Source organism: Bufo gargarizans, chromosome 4 (genome assembly GCF_014858855.1).
Source record: "Bufo gargarizans isolate SCDJY-AF-19 chromosome 4, ASM1485885v1, whole genome shotgun sequence".
Lineage (NCBI taxonomy): Eukaryota > Metazoa > Chordata > Amphibia > Anura > Bufonidae > Bufo > Bufo gargarizans.
Window position 1 is genome coordinate 520,674,415 of NC_058083.1, and position 20,335 is coordinate 520,694,749.

General features: G+C 47.9%; 1 protein-coding gene across 1 annotated transcript; it reads right to left on the bottom strand.

Annotated features, from left to right (window-relative positions):
- Window positions 1–503: 503 nt before the first annotated feature.
- FBXO28 (F-box protein 28) lies at window positions 504–13,606 on the bottom strand. Its single transcript, XM_044291605.1, has 5 exons — window positions 13,409–13,606; window positions 8,495–8,604; window positions 6,706–6,844; window positions 3,360–3,555; window positions 504–2,575 (listed from the first exon to the last, which is right to left on the bottom strand). Exons 1-5 carry the CDS (start codon window positions 13,583–13,585, stop codon window positions 2,184–2,186), a joined length of 1,014 nt encoding a protein of 337 aa, XP_044147540.1. The 5' UTR covers window positions 13,586–13,606; the 3' UTR covers window positions 504–2,183.
- Window positions 13,607–20,335: the final 6,729 nt, after the last annotated feature.

Genomic DNA, 20,335 nt, shown 5'->3' on the forward strand with positions numbered 1-20,335 from the left:
TCAGGGAAAGTATTTTCTGCACGCCACGTGCGGCTGTATCCTAAAGGGGTCGTCCGCTTTCAGCTCATATTTCAGAAATGCTATACGCTTACCTTAGCCTGCAGAGGGACACCCACACCATGTCCACAAACCATGGCGTCCATAGCTTCCCAGGATGCCGGCTGCGCCCTCTAGTGCACAGGTGGCGAACGCATCCAGCGCAGCTTCAGATTTCACTGCTTGTATCTAAACACATTCAGCCCCTGAACAGTAGAGGACACCGCCGCCATCAGAGAGTTATGGATGCCATACTTATGTACGTGCATTACTCAAGACTTAGGCTCCATTCACACGTCCGCAAAATGGGTCCGCATCCGTTCCGCAATTTTGCGGAACGGGTGTGGACCCATTCGTTCTCTATGGGGACGGAATGGATGCGGACAGCACACAGTGTGCTGTCTGCATCCGCAATTGCAGAGCGCGGCCCCGATCTTCGGGTCCGCAGCTCCGCAAAAGATAGAACATGTCCTATTCTTGTCCGCAGCTGTGGACAAGAATAGGCATTCCTATAGGGGTGCCGGGCGGGTGTGTTGTGGATCCGCAATTTGCGAGTCCGCAACACACCACGGATGTGTGAATGGAGCCTAATAAAAGAATTTCTGCATGGCATTACTGAAATTTGAGTAAAAAGCGGAAAAGCCCTTTAATAAGTATGTGATTGGGGTGATCCGTTAACAGAAACCCCACTAAAAATTACTAGTCCTAGAAGGGACATGGCATCACTGTTCTAGAGATCAGTGGGGGTCTCAGTTCATGGACCCCCACCAATAACATATAAAGCCCGTACAGGGTCTGCAAAAAACGTACTGCTGCTCCAATGCATCTTCCGTATTTGCAAAATTAAAAATCTCCTCGTTTTATGCATGCAGCTCCCAGGCAGTCCTGTGTCGCCATGGTTACAGAATACGTAAAGGTGGTTTTCCGAATTTTTATATTGTTCCTATAGGAACGAGCTGTCCCATAGAAGTGAGTGGGATGACGGCTTCTTGTCATTACACTGCTCACTGCTGAAATGTCGATGGGAAGCAGGTAAACAATGAAGGGAAGGCTGCGCTGGCACGGAGCGCGGCCTTCTCTTCAACCAGCTGATCGGCGGGGCTGCCGGCTGTAAGACCCCCGACGATCTGATCCTGAGGATAGGTCATCAATAAAAAAAATATCTCAGAAAACCCCTTTAAAAACACCCTTTGTAGTCTGTGGCTCTCTTTTCTAGCCGCTTCCCCTTCTACTTTCCTGAAGAGGACGTAGAGGGAATGGAGTACGACTGCAGGATCAGACTACACAGGGCTTCTTTGTAGTCTGTAACCATGGAGAAGCATAACTCTGCATCAGAGCTGTATACAATCTGATCGTATTTGCAAAGTTGCTTTCTTTTTGTTTTATTTTTAAGTGGCACCGCACTTTCATTAAACTTTGGATATGTAATAGGGGCATATAGAAAGTTTAGATTGGTGGGGGTTCTGAGCGCCGAGACCCCCACTGATCTCTAGAAAAAGGGGGAAGAAGCGTGCACTTACTGCACGAGACGGGCCCATAAACTTTCTATTGAGACCGTCTCGCAGCGGGGAGAGAGCGTGCTAAGAGTACCCTTTTTTCCTCTCGTTCTAGTGGTCAGTGGGAGTCTGTGCTCAGACCGCCACCAATCTAAAATTCTGAGATGTATAACAGATCAAAAGCTTAGTGAAGGTACACAGTGTCGCGTTGGCGTAATAATGTGCATTGGCAAAAAGTTTACATCCCCTTTAAAGATGTCTAGTCAGTATCAGGCGGTAGAATACAGGAGGGAAGACCCTCGTCCACAAAATAAATAGATTGCTCAATAGACCATCTGCCACGCACCAAACTAATGTAGTGAATTGTTGTGCTGTGAAATAGCTTCATACTGCAGTCTATGGATGCACTGGATCCGTCAACAGCACTATGTTTCCACTGTAACCTACCTCCTAATGGCTGCAAAAACAAAAAATGAAGTATGTATGGAGCTAAGGAGTAACCCGCAAGGTGCTGAACTTTAACTGTGGCATTGAACTGCTTGGAAGGGTAAAAGTGGAGCCTACAAGAAAGCTGCGCTCCAGCTGCGCCTCGCGTGCCCACCGCTGCCCAGTCCAATGACCATGCCTCTAGCTAAAACAGTTTGTAAGCAGTTACTTCCGGGTTCGGAGGCGCTTTGATTTCCTAGGACAGTCCACGCCCCCAGCTACTTTCTTCCGTTTCCGGGGGGAATCATCCCTGGGGCCTGCTCCGGAGGGGCCTACCGCGCTTTCCATCACATCACGCAGTTTGTGCTCTAGCTCGGCGAGGCGCACGTTCTGCTCGCCTATGATTTGGGTCTGTTCTAGTAGTTTCTGGTCCTGGTCTTGAAGCTGTTTCTGCTGCTCTTGTACCTTGGTGCGGAGCTCGGACAACTCCCGCCTCAGGACGGTCAGGCCGGCTCCGTTGGCTTTCACTTGCTGTACTAGTTTTGTCACCTCCTGCCTTGATGGGTTTTGCTTGGAGAAGAGCTGCATTGTACTTAAGGTGGTGGAAGGGCCTGGAACTATACAGAGCAATAAACCAATAAGTCAAAATCAGTAGTATGCCAATCACAAGCCTGTCAGGGCATGCTGGGAGTTGTATTCCAATCACAGGTAGAAAGCCATAAAAAGGCCCTGGGCTTTACATGGAATCTGTCAGCAGTTTTGACCATGCTAAACTACTTACTGCATTAGGTAGAGGGGAGCAGGACAAACATATCGATTATAAAAAAATATCTGACCTCCGCCAATTAGCTCTGGTGATTGCCGCAACCTCCACACAGCACCAAACAGCGCCCTAGAGTGCATAGTGGCTGTGCTTAGTACTGCAGCCCTGGCCCATTCACTTGAATAGGACTGAGCTGCAAGTAGGTCATGTGACCAATGAAATATAACATCACCAGCCTAAGAATAGGCTGCAGCGCTCACCGTTGCGGTTGTCGGGAGTCAGACCCCCACCGATCTGATACTGATTACCTATACTGAGGATATGCCATCAATATTATTTTCCAGGAAAACCCCTTTAATAAAACTTAAAATAAAGAAAAAACTTCTGTAAGGGCATAGTTCACACAGGCATTTATGCCACCAGAATTGTGGTACAGACTCCAAAAATTTCAGTGGTGTCCACCTCAATAGGGGAAATGGGGGGGGGGGGGAGAAAGTGCTGCAGTTCGTTTGGCGGTTTATGGCCGTGAAAGGAAAGGAAATGGCATTGTGGGAAATACTGTCACAAGTATTTTTCTCGGGCCATAGTACATTTGGAGGGAAGGGACCTGGAACAAATTTACAGGACAATCACGGTACCTGGAGGAGAGCCCATAAGACGTCCTGACACTTCAGAGCCAGGGAGCTTTTTCTTCAGGATCGGGACAATCTTCTCATCAAAATATTCCATTGCCATAGAGGAGATGTCACGCAATTCCTGCAGGACCTCATGAGCTCGCTGAGGGGATCTGGTAGAGTTCACGTATCGTAGGACATTGTAGATTTCATCTATCACCTGTAATGGAACAAGAAGTTTATAACATCCTAACATCCACGTCACACGGGGCAACCGGCGCACAAGAGAAAGAGGGGGCCCCCGATCAATAGGCGCCTGGGTCATCAATATCAGATTGGTGGTTGCCCAACACCCCTGCTGATCCGCTGTTCACAACAACCGCCAGCACAGAAACTACACAGTGGACAGAAGCAGAAGGTTCTGTCCATGGTGTAGTGGCGGTGCTGGGGTTCTGCAGTATTTATAGGGGTATTCCCATCAAAGACAATGGGGGCATATCGCTTGGAGAACAGAGTGGGGAAGGTGGTGGAGGGCGCACTGCACAGTCGCCTTCCATTTATTTCTACGGGGCCGCCGAAAATAGCCGAGCGCTGGTTCGGTTATTTTCGTCGGCCCCATAGAAATGAATGGGAGCAGTGGCCGCGCAGTGTGCCCTCCACCATCTCTATTCACTTGTATGGGGAGAATGCTTGGTGGTGGCCGGACCCTGGGCAACTTGGGGTCCTCCAGCCACCACTCTCTTTGCTCCGTTCTCTACGTTAAGTGCGGGTCCCAGAGGTGAGACCCGCACCTATCAGACAATGGGGGCATATTGATATGCCCCCATTGTCTGTGATGGGAATACCCCTTTAAGGGGATGGGGGCAGAGTTGCGGTACACCAGAAATTACAATGTATAAATTCTGGTGCTGACTGCTGTCAATGGAAGTACTAGGTTTTCGACCCCCACTGATCTGATATCTAAGTACCGGAAAACCCGTTAGTCAGTGGGGATCCAGCATGGCCCTATCTGGTTATGCCGGACACGGTGAACTCCGGCAGGCTGTCCGGAACTCCGGATGTCAAACCTAAGATTTGACATTCCCTTTTAAAATCAAGACGTTCATGGTACAGGCAGATTGTGACTTCTTTTACTGTGTGGCGATGAGAGCTCATTCTTGTTCTAAGCTTTTGACCACTTTCACTGACATTTACACCCCCAGTAGGACCTTTGGTACATACAATCAAATAGACCACACTTGGCGTGGTGCAGGAGAAGGTACCTAGGATCTTGTAGTCCTGATGTGCATTGAGAATCTGTCAGTGGTCATCATGTATGGACAGGTCTCACATTTTGGCTGGGGTCTCATCTACCTCACTATTCTCATGTATTTTGGCGTATAAATATGTGAGTCTTCAGAAACTGTGTTATAACATGGCTGAGGAAGAGATCTGAGGAATCTCAGCTTTATATCTTGTATAACAGGCTGGTATACAGGATCATACACTGACACCTAGTGGTTCCTGGAGAGAAGTGCAGATGTAAATACCCATGTTTGATACAAAATCAGTCATTAATGGTCCAAAAAAAAATAAAAAATTATGAAAAATACACCAGTGTTCCATTATACAGTCTTTCTGTGCAAGACCAGCTAATGTATAAATATACATATATCTACATACACTTATTGACTAAAAATAACCCCGCACCTAGAAGCGGTTGTTGGAATGAAGCCTTCTCTGTGTGACTGTAATGATGGATGCAATTACAATATTAGAGGAAAGGAGAAGATTAACGGGGCCTCCAGCCCGGACGCAAGAGGAGATGCGGCCTCCAGCCCGGACGCAAGAGGAGATGCGGCCTCCAGCCCGGACGCAAGAGGAGATGCGGCCTCCAGCCCGGACGCAAGAGGAGATGCGGCCTCCAGCCCGGACGCAAGAGGAGATGCGGCCTCCAGCCCGGACGCAAGAGGAGATGCGGCCTCCAGCCCGGACGCAAGAGGAGATGCGGCCTCCAGCCCGGACGCAAGAGGAGATGCGGCCTCCAGCCCGGACGCAAGAGAAGATGCGGCCTCCAGCCCGGACGAGATACATCTGGGCATGGAGGCATACAGGTTCCGTATGGTATCCTGCGGCACATTTGCCCACAGATGTCACAGCCAGGCCTGTAAATCCAGCATACTTATGAGTTGCTGAAGCTGATGTCCCATAAATTCTGGATTGGTGATAAATCCGGTGACCGGGCAGCCAAGGAAGTGTTGTAATCTGCAGGAGATATTCCTGGGAAACCCATGCTGTGTGTGGACGAGCATTATCCTATCGGAAGCCCTGCCATGAGAGGAACACATGTGTCCCTCATATCACTACTAGGGGTGGCCGACTGTCATATCTAATGGCTCCGCAGATCACACACCATCAGTTGGGGCAGTGTGTGGGATTGAAGCGCTCACCACAAGGCCTCCAACCCTTTAACAAAATCTCTGTACTACTCTGTAATGTCATCGCACCACATTTCTGTCCATGTAAATGACTGACAGGATCTTGATCATTATGTACAAATGTGTATTTTATTGATAGTTTTATTTAAAAATCAATAAAAATGATTTTTGATTTAAAAAACAAGGCCTCCAACCCGACCGTCATGGGATCCAAAACAGATAATATACTAGTTGCTAAAGACAATACCGCTAGAGTCCATAGCAGTCCAGGTTACTAGTTCACAAGAGTGGCCGGCTGTCAATGGCAGGACACGTGAAGGGCGCCGTGACACCAAATTTATTTCTGCCGAGCACCGGATAATGGTCCGGGCAGCGACAGGGGTCTGTAATGAAGGGACCACCTCAGTCCAGTGATGTGCCCCTCTCAAAGTCTGAGCAACTGGGCAAAATATCTTCGAGTATGTCGTAGAGGAAAGTATAGCCGTCAACGATCTCACACCAAGAGGTACACTGCCCAAAAGTGGCCCCTGAAACCCTTTGTATAGGGCAGTGGGGAATCACTTTTACGCCCCCTTGTGGCAAGACTCACGGTCTAATCAGACCAAACCTGTAATTAATTTACAAATCTGAATGAGACAGAATTGCATGATGAGTTTTGCATCAATGAGTATATATATTTTATAATCTGCCAACGGTGAGCGGACCAATGCACATGAGGCGTGCAGCACTGATGTCACTGTACAGGTCCCAGTGCGGGGACGTCGGAGGAGACTCTGGGGGCCTAAACAATCGCCTCCGGGGCCCGGCTGCTGTCAGCTTTCAACAATCAGACATCTTGCTCCTTGGACTATTTTTGCTCAAGGTCTGGACATTTCTTCTGCTACCACCTGCACTACTGAAATAAAAACCTGCACTACCGAGGCCGAGCATGGATCATTCTGTATTATTCTTACCTTGCCTGGGATGAAACAACAAAGATTAGAGTCAACATATTTCATAAACGTCATGTTAAGTAGGGAAAGGCGGGTCTCCACCGCAGCCAGGATATCTGCATGACGAGCCAGCGAGTGATTCCTCCTCTCCGACTCCCGCCTGAGAACAAAAGAAGAAGTGTTTCTTATAGATCATAGGGCAGGGGTCTCCTTTAAGAAACTACTTGCAGTGCAGCTCTGGAGTATAATACAGGATGTAACTCAGGATTAGTACAGGATAAGTAATGTAATGTATGTACACAGTGACTCCACCAGCAGAATAGTGAGTGCAGCTCTGGAGTATAATACAGGATGTAACTCAGGATTAGTACAGGATAAGTAATGTAATGTATGTACACAGTGACTCCACCAGCAGAATAGTGAGTGCAGCTCTGGAGTATAATACAGGATGCAACTCAGGATCAGTACAGGATAAGTAATGTAATGTATGTACACAGTGACTGCACCAGCAGAATAGTGAGTGCAGCTCTGGAGTATAATACAGGATATAACTCAGGATCAGTACAGGATAAGTAATGTAATGTATGTACACAGTGACTGCACCAGCAGAATAGTGAGTGCAGCTCTGGAGTATAATACAGGCTGTAACTCAGGATCAGTACAGGATAAGTAATGTAATGTATGTGCACAGTGACTGCACCAGCAGAATAGTGAGTGCAGCTCTGGAGTATAATACAGGATGTAACTCAGGATCAGTACAGGATAAGTAATGTATGTACACAGTGACTGCACCAGCAGAATAGTGAGTGCTGCTCTGGAGTATAATACAGGATGTAACTCAGGATCAGTACAGGATAAGTAATGTAATGTATGTACACAGTGACTCCACCAGCAGAATAATGAGTGCAGCTCTGAGGTATAATACAGGATGTAACTCAAGGTCAGTACAGGATAAGTAATGTATGTACACAGTGACTGCACCAGCAGAATAGTGAGTGCAGCTCCGGAGTATAATACAGGATGTAACTCAGGATCAGTACAGGATAAGTAATGCATGTACACAGTGACTGCACCAGCAGAATAGTGAGTGCAGCTCTGGAGCATAATACAGGATAAGTACTGTCATGACATATATACAGTAATAAAAAGTAAATATAATGGAAGGTCTGATGACAGAATCGTCAGCTATGACGTGCCCCCAACCTGTGTAAGGGTCCATTCACACGTCCGTAGAATGGGTCTGCACCCATTATGCAAATTGCAGAACGGGTACGGACCTATTCATTCTCTACGGGGCAGGAATGGATGAGGACACCCCACAGTGTGATGTCTGCATCCGCATTTCCGGGGGCACCCCCGGAAAAATAATAGAACATGTCCTATTCTGCAATTGCGGACAAGAATAGGCAGTTCTATGGGGGTGCAGGACGGGTGTATTGCGGATCCGTGTGAATGGACCCCAATGTAGAGTTTACCTGATCTTCTAATAACACATTAGGCCTGAACAGCCCATCAGATGTGTACTTCAGTAGATTCCCACCGATGTACACCTTCCATGGAAGGCTCCAATATACGCCACTATATGTGCATACAGTTTACCATCCCTCTGCTCAGGAAAGCGCAGTCAGTCCCAGTGTAATACAATAACGCATGCTGCGGTGGAGCAGCCCACGTCCTGCTGGATGCAGATTTACATATTTGGAGTAGAGAAGAATCATGAATGCACATAGAAGGAATGTTCTGTGCTTGGCACAAAGCTAGGAAAGGAAAACCGCCTGAGGCTGCCATCTGATATTACAGCCAGTCGTACCTTGGCAGTTGGGCCTTGACCTGCTTCTGACACAAGCAGTGATAGCGCTCCACGCGCAGGAAGCCCTGGTTCAGCATGCGCTGACACTCCAGATCCATACGCTTGCAGACCTGTAAGACAGAGCAGACATGAGCAGGACGATAAATCAAGGCTCCTCAGGTACACATCATATGTGTCCCAGGACATCAGCGCTTCCCCCTCCAGCTGTAAGGCAACTGGCTGCAGCACAAGACCCTCCGCCCCCCTGTCTGCAACAGGAGACCAGAAATGGCATGCCATAAATGTCTAGATACGAATACCCCTTTAAGAACTGTAGACAAGGACGAAGCTGCTAAATCTAGACAGGGTGCCACAGGTCCTTATCACCTGTACCAAAAAAGGGGCTCCAATACCACCGTTCTAGACCGCTGCATGTAATACCACAATTTCCCTGTAGTGGCCGCTGTTGAAAAATAATACACACATGTCCAGCAACAGGCGATCGAACGATCAGGGTTTTGGAAGAAGAATCGCCAGGCCAGCCAAAACTTAAAGGAAACCTGTCACCAGGATTTTGCGCATAGAGCTGGGGACATGGGCTGCTAGATGGCCGCTAGCACATCTGCAGTACCCAGTCCCATAGCTCTGTGCGCTTTTATTGTGTTAAAAAACAGTTTTGATTGTTATGCAAATGACCTGATATGAGTCCTGTAGCCGGAGATGAGTCAAGCGGAAAGGAGCCCAGCACCGCCCCGCGTCCTCCGAATCTCCTCCTTGCTGGCTGACGTCACAGAGCTGGAGCGCCGATATCTCGCGATGCGCGAGCTAGCGCATGCGTAGTTCGTTCCCTGTGCTGATGCTAGTACAGGGAATGAACATGATGCCGACACTGCGCATGCGCTAGCTCGCGCATCGCGAGATTTCAGCGCTCCAGCTCTGTGACGTCAGCCAGCAAGGAGGAGATTCGGGGGACGCGGGGCGGTGCTGGACTCCTTTCCGCTGGACTTATCTCCGGCTACAGGACTCATATCAGGTCATTTGCATAACAATAAAAACTGTTTAACACAATAAAAGCACAGAGAGCTCTGGGGACTGGGTATTGCGGATGTGCTAGCGGCCATCTAGCAGCCCATGTCCCCAGCTCTATGCGCAAAATCCTGGTGACAGGTTCCCTTTAAAAAGGGGTTGTCCCACCGAGCACCCCTTACCATATGTCCTTATAGAGCCCCTAGTGAGTGAGACTGGGCTGCCGTGATTTACTGGCAAGGATTAGCGAGAAGATGAAGGTGGCATTAACTGGTCACCACCACCCCGTCATACACTGGCACACAATCTGCTGTGAGCACCACTGCCAAACAGGATGAGCTGCAAGGGAGCAGCAGCAAGCAGAGTATATGACGACCTGTGCGCCAGCACCCTACAGACCACCCGTCACGTGTGGCATCAGCTCAAAGACGATACACAACGGCAACAGTCCACACCAAATGCCTCCTACTAAAAAACATCACAAAAGAGAACAGCAGGGCTTCAGAGCTAAAGGAACACAGTAGGAGTGCCCCCACATAGCTGGCATATACCCCGAGGAGTACAAATGCCATGGAAAGATACACTAGAGACTACAAGATGTAGGTACAGATAGTACTGCCTCCCTGTCTATGATGTAGGCACAGATAGTACTGCCTCCCTGTCTATGATGTAGGTACAGATAGTACTGCCTCCCCGTAAATGATGTAGGTGCAGATAGTACTGCCGCCCTGTAAATGATGTAGGTGCAGATAGTACTGCCGCCCTGTAAATGATGTAGGTGCAGATAGTACTGCCGCCCTGTAAATGATGTAGGTGCAGATAGTACTGCCGCCCTGTAAATGATGTAGGTGCAGATAGTACTGCCGCCCTGTAAATGATGTAGGTGCCGATAGTACTGCCGCCCTGTCTATAATGTAGGTGCCGATAGTACTGCCTCTCTGTCTATAATGTAGGTACAGATAGTACTGCCTCTCTGTCTATAATGTAGGTACAGATAGTACTGCCTCTCTGTCTATAATGTAGGTACAGATAGTACTGCCTCTCTGTCTATAATGTAGGTACAGATAGTACTGCCTCTCTGTCTATAATGTAGGTACAGATAGTACTGCCTCTCTGTCTATAATGTAGGTACAGATAGTACTGCCTCTCTGTCTATAATGTAGGTACAGATAGTACTGCCACCCTGTCTATGATGTAGGTACAGATAGTACTGCCGCCCTGTCTATGATGTAGGTACAGATAGTACTGCCTCCCTGTCTATGATGTAGGTACAGATAGTACTGCCTCCCTGTCTATGATGTAGGTACAGATAGTACTGCCTCCCTGTCTATGATGTAGGTACAGATAGTACTGCCTCCATGTCTATGATGTAGGTACAGATAGTACTGCCTCCCTGTCTATGATGTAGGTACAGATAGTACTGCCTCCCTGTCTATGATGTAGGTACAGATAGTACTGCCTCCCTGTCTATGATGTAGGTACAGATAGTACTGCCTCCCTGTCTATGATGTAGGTACAGATAGTACTGCCTCCCTGTCTATGATGTAGGTACAGATAGTACTGCCTCCCTGTCTATGATGTAGGTACAGATAGTACTGCCTCCCTGTCTATGATGTAGGTACAGATAGTACTGCCTCCCTGTCTATGATGTAGGTACAGATAGTACTGCCTCCCTGTCTATGATGTAGGTACAGATAGTACTGCCTCCCTGTCTATGATGTAGGTACAGATAGTACTGCCTCCCTGTCTATGATGTAGGTACAGATAGTACTGCCTCCCTGTCTATGATGTAGGCACAGATAGTACTGCCTCCCTGTCTATGATGTAGGCACAGATAGTACTGCCGCCCTGTCTATGATGTAGGCACAGATAGTACTGCCGCCCTGTCTATGATGTAGGCACAGATAGTACTGCCTCCCTGTCTATGATGTAGGTACAGATAGTACTGCCTCCCTGTCTATGATGTAGGTACAGATAGTACTGCCGCCCTGTAAATGATGTAGGTACAGATAGTACTGCCTCCCTGTCTATGATGCAGGTACAGATAGTACTGCCGCCCTGTAAATGATGCAGGTACAGATAGTACTGCCGCCCTGTAAATGATGCAGGTACAGATAGTACTGCCGCCCTGTAAATGATGCAGGTACAGATAGTACTGCCGCCCTGTAAATGATGCAGGTACAGATAGTACTGCAGCCCTGTAAATGATGTAGGTACAGATAGTACTGCCTCCCTGTCTATGATGCAGGTACAGATAGTACTGCCGCCCTGTAAATGATGCAGGTACAGATAGTACTGCCGCCCTGTAAATGATGCAGGTACAGATAGTACTGCCGCCCTGTAAATGATGCAGGTACAGATGGTACTGCCTCCCTGTCTATGATGTAGGTACAGATAGTACTGCCTCCCTGTCTATGATGTAGGTACAGATAGTACTGCCTCCCTGTCTATGATGTAGGTACAGATAGTACTGCCTCCCTGTCTATGATGTAGGTACAGATAGTACTGCCTCCCTGTCTATGATGTAGGTACAGATAGTACTGCCTCCCTGTCTATGATGTAGGTACAGATAGTACTGCCTCCCTGTCTATGATGTAGGTACAGATAGTACTGCCTCCCTGTCTATGATGTAGGTACAGATAGTACTGCCTCCCTGTCTATGATGTAGGTACAGATAGTACTGCCTCCCTGTCTATGATGTAGGTACAGATAGTACTGCCACCCTGTCTTCATATAAACGATGTAAACACTGATCCTCATCCTTCCTTGTAAATCATATACAGATCTCTTTGTACAGCAAAAACTAAAACCAAATGCATGATAGGATATTGTTAAAAGTGGGGTCAGAGCGGGTTACATTAATAAAGTCAGTACTCATCTTACCGATCCCCTCCTGCTCCGGTGCCTGCTCTTCTCCACTTCACCAATCATTAGCCGCAGCAATGCCCCGCCTCGGCCAAGCCGTTTTTGGCAGGTCGCACCCAACAACAAAAAATAAAGGCTACTTTCACACTCACGTTTGGTGCGGATCCGTTTGTATCATCTTTAACATTGGCAAACGTCAATGGAGGACGGATCCGGTTTCTATTGTGCCAGTGAAAACGGATCCGTCCCCATTGACTTACATTGTGTGCCAGGACGGATCCGTTTGCCTCTGCAACGTCAGACGGACACCAAAACGCTGCAGGCCGCCTCCAGAGCGGAACGGAGGCAAACTGATGCATTCTGAGCGGATCCTTTGCCATTCAGAATGCATTAGGGCAAAACTGATCCGTCTTGGACCGCGTGTGAGAGCCCTGAACGGATCTCACAAAACGGAAAGCCAAAACGCCAGTGTGAAAGTAGCCGAAGGCGCGAGGACCTGAACAGCGGCAGATCGATACGGCTTTTACTCCACTCTAACCCCATTATTAACATTGGCAGGAATACCCCTTTAAATGCTATGACATCACGTCCTGCACTAGGATTTACCAGAACCAACACTGGCCCCCAGCGTGCAGGACAGATGAGGAGTTGGAACTCTTGAGGGTCCAAGCACTGGGACCCCGACCAATCACAACGATGGAGGGGCGCACAGTCGCCATATGAACGAAGCAGCGGTGCAGCACGGGACCCCTGATCGGTCCAGGTACCAGCCCTGAGACCCCCAGGTGGGATAGGAGCTCCATTTCCTATATAGCTTATAATCTCTGCTTGCTGTCCACGAACAGAAACCTTAACAATGGTTTGCATTCACTGACAGCAAGCAGAAATCCAGGCATCGATGCCTATTACATAATGTCAGCACTTGAGGTCATTGACCCCCCCTCTCCCCCTCATGAAGAGGTTCTGCAGCAGCAGGCGCCGCCATCTTGCCGCCCCCCGCGGTGACAGGGCGCCCCCTCCTTCCGGTGTTGACATGTCCCTCACCAGGCGGAGTTGGCTGATCTCGTCGTAGGTCAGGAAGTTGAGGATGTTCTCGATGGCGACGATGGGCAGCCCGAGCAGGGTGTTACTCTGGGGGAGCTGGTGCCCGGCGGAGGGGGAGGACGACGCTGAGCCCCCCGGGCTGCCCTCCGTCCCCCGCTCCTCCTCAGCCGCCGACATCTTTCTCTTCCTCTTGGAGCGGTTACGTCCTGTTGTGACGTCACTTCCGCCAGGCGGAGCCTCCATTGCTGTCTGCTGCCGCACCGGTACCGCACCGGAACCGGCACATAAACCCCGTGCACACTATGTAGACATCTCACAGGAATATGTATATGTAAAAGTCACCTTCCTTTACCTCAGGCATGGAGGCTGCTGCACTTCCCTTACCGGCCTGTCTGAACCAGGAGGTGCCGGATTAACCACTTCAGCCCCGCTAGGTGAAACCCCCTTCATGACCAGAGCACTTTTTACACTTCGGCACTACACTCCTTTCACCGTTTATCGCTCGGTCATGCAACTTACCACCCAAATGAATTTTACCTCCTTTTCTTCTCACTAATAGAGCTTTCATTTGGTGGTATTTCATTGCTGCTGACATTTTTACTTTTTTTGTTATTAATCGAAATGTAATGATTTTTTTGCAAAAAAATGACATTTTTCACTTTCAGCTGTAAAATTTTGCAAAAAAAACCGACATCCATATATAAATTTTTCGCTAAATTTATAGTTCTACATGTCTTTGATAAAAAAAAATGTTTGGGCAAAAAAAAAAATATGATTTGGGTAAAAGTTATAGCGTTTACAAACTATGGTACAAAAATGTGAATTTCCGCTTTTTGAAGCAGCTCTGACTTTCTGAGCACCTGTCATGATTCCTGAGGTTCTACAATGCCCAGACAGTAGAAAACCCCACAAATGACCCCATTTCGGAAAGTAGACACCCTAAGGTATTCGCTGATGGGCATAGTGAGTTCATAGAACTTTTTATTTTTTGTCACAAGTTAGCGGAAAATGATGATGATTTTTTATTTTTATTTTTTTCTTACAAAGTCTCATATTCCACTAACTTGCGACAAAAAATAAAAAATTCTATGAACTCGCCGTGCCCCTCACGGAATACCTTGGGGTGTCTTCTTTCCAAAATGGGGTCACTTGTGGCGTAGTTATACTGCCCTGGCAATTTAGGGGCCCAAATGTGTGAGAAGTAGTTTGCAATCGAAATGTGTAAAAAATGACCGGTGAAATCCGAAAGGTGCACTTTGGAATATGTGCCCCTTTGCCCACCTTGGCATCAAAAAAGTGTCACACATGTGGTATAGCCGTACTCAGGAGAAGTTGGGGAATGTGTTTTGGGGTGTCATTTTACATATACCCATGCTGGGTGAGAGAAATATCTTGGCAAAAGACAACTTTTCCCATTTTTTTTATACAAAGTTGGCATTTGACCAAGATATTTTTCTCACCCAGCATGGGTATATGTAAAATGACCCCCCAAAACACATTCCCCAACTTCTCCTGAGTACGGCGATACCAGATGTGTCACACTTTTTTGCAGCCAAGGTGGGCAAAGGGGCACATATTCCAAAGTGCACCTTTCGGATTTCGCAGGCCATTTTTTACACATTTTGATTGCAAAGTACTTCTCACACATATGGGCCCCTAAATTGCCAGGGCAGTATAACTACCCCACAAGTGACCCCATTTTGGAAAGAAGACACCCCAAGGTATTCCGTAAGGGGCATGGCGAGTTCCTAGAATTTTTTATTTTTTGTCGCAAGTTAGTGGAATATGAGACTTTGTAAGGAAAAAAGAAAAAAAAAGAAAAATCATCATTTTCCGCTAACTTGTGACAAAAAATAAAAAATTCTAGGAACTCGCCGTGCCCCTCACGGAATACCTTGGGGTGTCTTCTTTCCAAAATGGGGTCACTTGTGGCGTAGTTATACTGCCCTGGCAATTTAGGGGCCCAAATGTGTGAGAAGAACTTTGCAATCAAAATGTGTAAAAAATGGCCTGTGAAATCCGAAAGGTGCACTTTGGAATATGTGCCCCTTTGCCCACCTTGGCAGCAAAAAAGTGTCACACATCTGGTATCGCCGTACTCAGGAGAAGTTGGGGAATGTGTTTTGGGGTGTCATTTTACATATACCCATGCTGGGTGAGAGAAATATCTTGGCAAAAGATAACTTTTCCCATTTTTTTATACTAAGTTGGCATTTGACCAAGATATTTTTCTCACCCAGCATGGGTATATGTAAAATGACACCCCAAAACACATTCCCCAGCTTCTCCTGATTACGGCGATACCAGATGTGTCACACTTTTTTGCAGCCTAGATGCGCAAAGGGGCCCAAATTCCTTTTAGGAGGGCATTTTTAGACATTTGGATCCCAGACTTCTTCTCACACTTTCGGGCCCCTAAAAAGCCTGGGCAGTATAAATACCCCACATGTGACCCCACTTTGGAAAGAAGACACCCCAAGGTATTCAATGAGGGGCCTGGCGAGTTCATAGAAATTTTTTTTTTTTTGCATAAGTTAGCGGAAATTGATTTTTTTGTTTTTTTCTCACAAAGTCTCCCTTTCCGCTAACTTAGGACAAAAATTTCAATCTTTCATGGACTCAATATGCCCCTCACGGAATACCTTGGGGTGTCTTCTTTCCGAAATGGGGTCACATGTGGGGTATTTATACTGCCCTGGCTTTTTAGGGCCCTAAAGCGTGAGAAGAAGTCTGGAATATAAATGTCTAAAAATGTTTACGCATTTGGATTCCGTGAGGGGTATGGTGGGTCCATGTGAGATTTTATTTTTTGACACAAGTTAGTGGAATATGAGACTTTGTAAGAAAAAACAAAAACAAACAAAAAATTTCCGCTAAGGCTACTTTCACACTAGCGTTCGGGCGGATCCGTTCTGAACGGATCCGCTCATATTAATGCAGACGGAGGCTCCGTTCAGTACGGATCCGTCTGCATTAATAACTTTAAAAAAATTCGCAAGTGCGCAAGTGCGAAAGTAGCCTGCGCGGATCCGTTCAGACTTTCAATGTAAAGTCAATGGGGGACGGATCCGCTTGAAGATTGAGCCACATTGTGGCATCTTCAAACGGATCCGTCCCCATTGACTTACATTGAAAGTCTGGACGGATCCGCACGGATCCGCACGCCTCCGAACGGCCAGGCGGACACCCGAACGCTGCAAGCAGCGTTCAGCTGTCCGCCTGTCCGTGCGGAGGCGAGCGGAGCGGAGGCTGAACGCCGCCAGACTGATGCAGTCTGAGCGGATCCGCCTCCATTCAGACTGCATCAGGGCTGGACGGCTGCGTTCGGGTCCGCTCGTGAGCTCCTTCAAACGGAGCTCACGAACGGAAACCCGAACGCTAGTGTGAAAGTAGCCTAACTTGGGCCAAAAAAATGTCTGAATGGAGCCTTACAGGGGGGGGGGGGTGATCAATGACAGGGGGGTGATCACCCATATAGACTCCCTGATCACCCCCCCTGTCACTGATCACCCCCTGTAAGGCTCCATTCAGACGTCCGCATGATTTTTACGGATCCATGGATACCAAAACACATGCGGACGTCTGAATGGAGCCCTACAGGGGGGTGATCAATGACAGGGCGGTGATCAATGACAGGGAAGTGATCAGGGAGTGTATATGGGTGATCACCCGCCTGTCATTGATCACCCCCTGTAAGGCTCCATTCAGACGTCCGCATGTGTTTTGCGGATCCGATCCATGTATCAGTGGATCCGTAAAAATCATGCGGATGTCTGAATGGAGCCTTACAGGGGGGTGATCAATGACAGAGGGGTGATCAATGACAGGGAAGTGATCAGGAAGTCTATATGCGTGATCACCCACTTGTCATTGATCACCCCCCTGTAAGGCTCCATTCAGACGTCCGTATGCGTTTTGCGGATCCGATCCATGTATCCGTGGATCCGTAAAAATCATACGGACGTCTGAACGGAGCCTGACAGGGGGGTGATCAATGACAGGGGGGTGATCAATGACAGGGGGGTGATCAGGGAGTTTATATGGGGTGATCAGGGGTTCATAAAGGGTTAATAAGTGACGGGGGGGGGGGTGTAGTGTAGTGTAGTGTTTGGTGCGACTTTACTGACCTACCTGTGTCCTCTGGTGGTCGATCCTAACAAAAGGGACCACCAGAGGACCAGGTAGGAGGTATATTAGACGCTGTTATCAAAACAGCGTCTAATATACCTGTGAGGGGTTAAAAAATTCGGATCTCCAGCCTGCCAGCGAGCGATCGCCGCTGGCATGCTGGAGATCCACTCGCTTACCTTCCGTTCCTGTGAGCGCGCGCGCCTGTGTGCGCGCGTTCACAGGAAATCTCGGCTCTCGCGGGAGGACGCGTATATGCGTCCACCCAGAAGAGCAGGGCCACCGGCAGGACGCAATCCTGCGTACGGCGGTCCTGTAGTGGTTAATGGACTTTTACTGTATATATTGTATACCAGGTATCAGCAACCCTCGTCACTCCAGCTGTTGTGAAACTACAATTCCCAGCATGCTCCATTCATTTCTATGTGAGTTCTTAGAAGTGTAAGTATGCATGCTGGGAGTTGTAGTTTCACAACAGCTGGAGTGCCGGAGGTTGCCTACCCCTGTTGTGTACCGACAGAATATCTGCATCGGAGGCTTTTTCACATTTTACGGAAACAAAAAATATCACATCGCGCCGTGACGGACACCTCGTTATATGGGGCACATTTATAGGGCTCATGCACACGACCGTATGTATTTTCCTGTTCGCAAAATATGGATCCGCAAAAAAATAAAATTGAGTGACGTCCGTGTTGCAAAACGGACAAGAATAGGACATGGTCTATTTTTATAAATTTTTTTGTGGAACAGACATGCGGACACGGAATGCACACGGCGTCATTTCCGTTTTTTACAGCCCGCATATGGACCTGGAAAAAAAACAAAAGAAAAAATACATTAGTGCGCATGAGCCCTTAATAAGGTGAAGTTACGTAGAGGCGCCGGACTTAGTCCGCAAAACAGACAAGAATAGGACACGTTCTGTCTTTTTTTTTTTGCGGAATGGCCATGCAGACAAACAGAATGCACACAGAGTCATTTCCGTTTTTTTGCGTACTCATTGAAGTGAATGGGCCACAAAAAAAAAAAAAAAAAAAAAAAAAGGAATGGAGACCGAAAATAAAATACTTTCGTGTGCATGAGCCCTAAAGCAGGCGTAGAAAATGATGAATGAGACGGGCCTCCTGGCGTAAGCGGGGAAGAAGTTGCAGATTCGACATGGCGTGAGATAAACGCCAAAAAAGTGGTGTATGTATCTGATCGTAAATAATGACCCCCTATGTGTTTATGTTAAATGGCAAGGCCGTGATTTCTCTCGAATGTCGAGTCGCGCCGTCACTTGTCACAGTGTGCCCTCATCTTAAAGGGGTGGGCCCATCTCGCACATGGGTGGCATATCGCTAGGATAGGCTACCATTGTCAGATAGGTGCGGGTTCCACCTCTAAAAGTGAACAAGGCAGGCCCCCGAGCGCGGCCACCTCTATGGGAGTTCCGGAAATATCAGAGCCGGCGTTCAGCTTTTTGGGTGCTCCCATAGGAGTAAATGGAGAGTGAGTGTGGTGCGCCCTCGTTCACCCTGGGGGCCCCGATCTAGAGATAAGTGCTGGTCCCAGAGGTGGACAGACCCCAAACCATACACCCTAAACAGAGACTCGGACCAGACCCCTTAACCAAACAGACTCAGACCAGACCCCTAAACATATAAAGGCTCAGACCAGATCCTTTTAATACAGACTCCAGACCATACACTCCAAACAAACAGGGACTCAGACCTGACCCCAAAATAAATACGGACCCCCAGATCAGGCCCCTTAAACAGAGACTGAGACCAGACCCCCAAATAAATACGGACCCCTTAACCAAACAGACTCAGACCAGGTCCTCTGAATAAATACAGACCCCCAGACCAGACCGCTAAACAGAGACTACAAACCACAAATTCTAAACAGAGACTCAGACCAGACCCCCTAAATAAATACAGACCCTAATACAGACCTACTAAACCAGACCGCTTAAACAGAGACAGACCTCAGATCTGACCCCCTACACATATAAACTCAGACCAGATCCCCTAAACAAGAGACCCCAATCCATACATCCTAAACAGAGACTCGGACCAGACTCCCTAAATAAATAAATACCCCAGACCAGACCCCCTAAATAAATTCAGAGCCCAGATTAGATCCCTATATAAATACAGACCCCAGACCAGACCCCCTATATACAGATCCCAGACTAGACCCCCTAAATAAATACAGAGCCCAGACCAGACCCCTAGATAACTGCATATCCCAGAAATGACCCCTATATAAATAAAGACCCCAGGCCAGACCCCTAAATAAATACAGACCCCAGACCAGACTTAGTTAGGCCTTATGCACACGAACGTTGTTTGTTTCCGTGTCCGTTCTGTTTTTATTTCAATGGGTCCGCAAAACACATACGTTTGTGTGCATGCAGCCTTAAAAAGTATGTACAGTGTTCTTCTCCATTTGGAAGCCTATTTATGTTATGGAGGGGGGCTCTGCCCTCAGGATGCCTCTCTGGTAGCAACAACCAAGAGTTGCTAACCTCCGATGGGAAACTCCGGCATGCAGCCGGTTGTGTCTGGCCACTTCTCCGCTTGTCTGTCGGTATGCTTACAGATCTCTGTCGGACCCCATTATACTTAAAGGGGTGATCCCATCACTAATGTCAAAAATGAAAATCTGACATCATATAGAACATGACAATCTCCTTCTAACAAAGCCAGAACCAGCCCTGTACCTCACATGGACCCAGAGATCTCCCCATTCATTGCGCTGCTAGATTTATATCAAGCTGACCGCTCAAGGGGAGTGTCTTTACTGCTGCAG

What these genes read in the sequence shown, in the direction of transcription:
- FBXO28 (XM_044291605.1), bottom strand. Translation starts at nt 13,585, where the DNA reads ATGTCGGCGGCTGAGGAGGAGCGGGGGACGGAGGGCAGCCCGGGGGGC. An exon ending in GTCAAGGCCCAACTGCCAAG is followed by an intron (nt 6,845 to 8,494) that starts GTACGACTGGCT and finishes TTTTGTTCTCAG; the next exon opens with GCGGGAGTCGGAGAGGAGGA. An exon ending in GTTGTTTCATCCCAGGCAAG is followed by an intron (nt 3,556 to 6,705) that starts GTAAGAATAATA and finishes GTTCCATTACAG; the next exon opens with GTGATAGATGAAATCTACAA.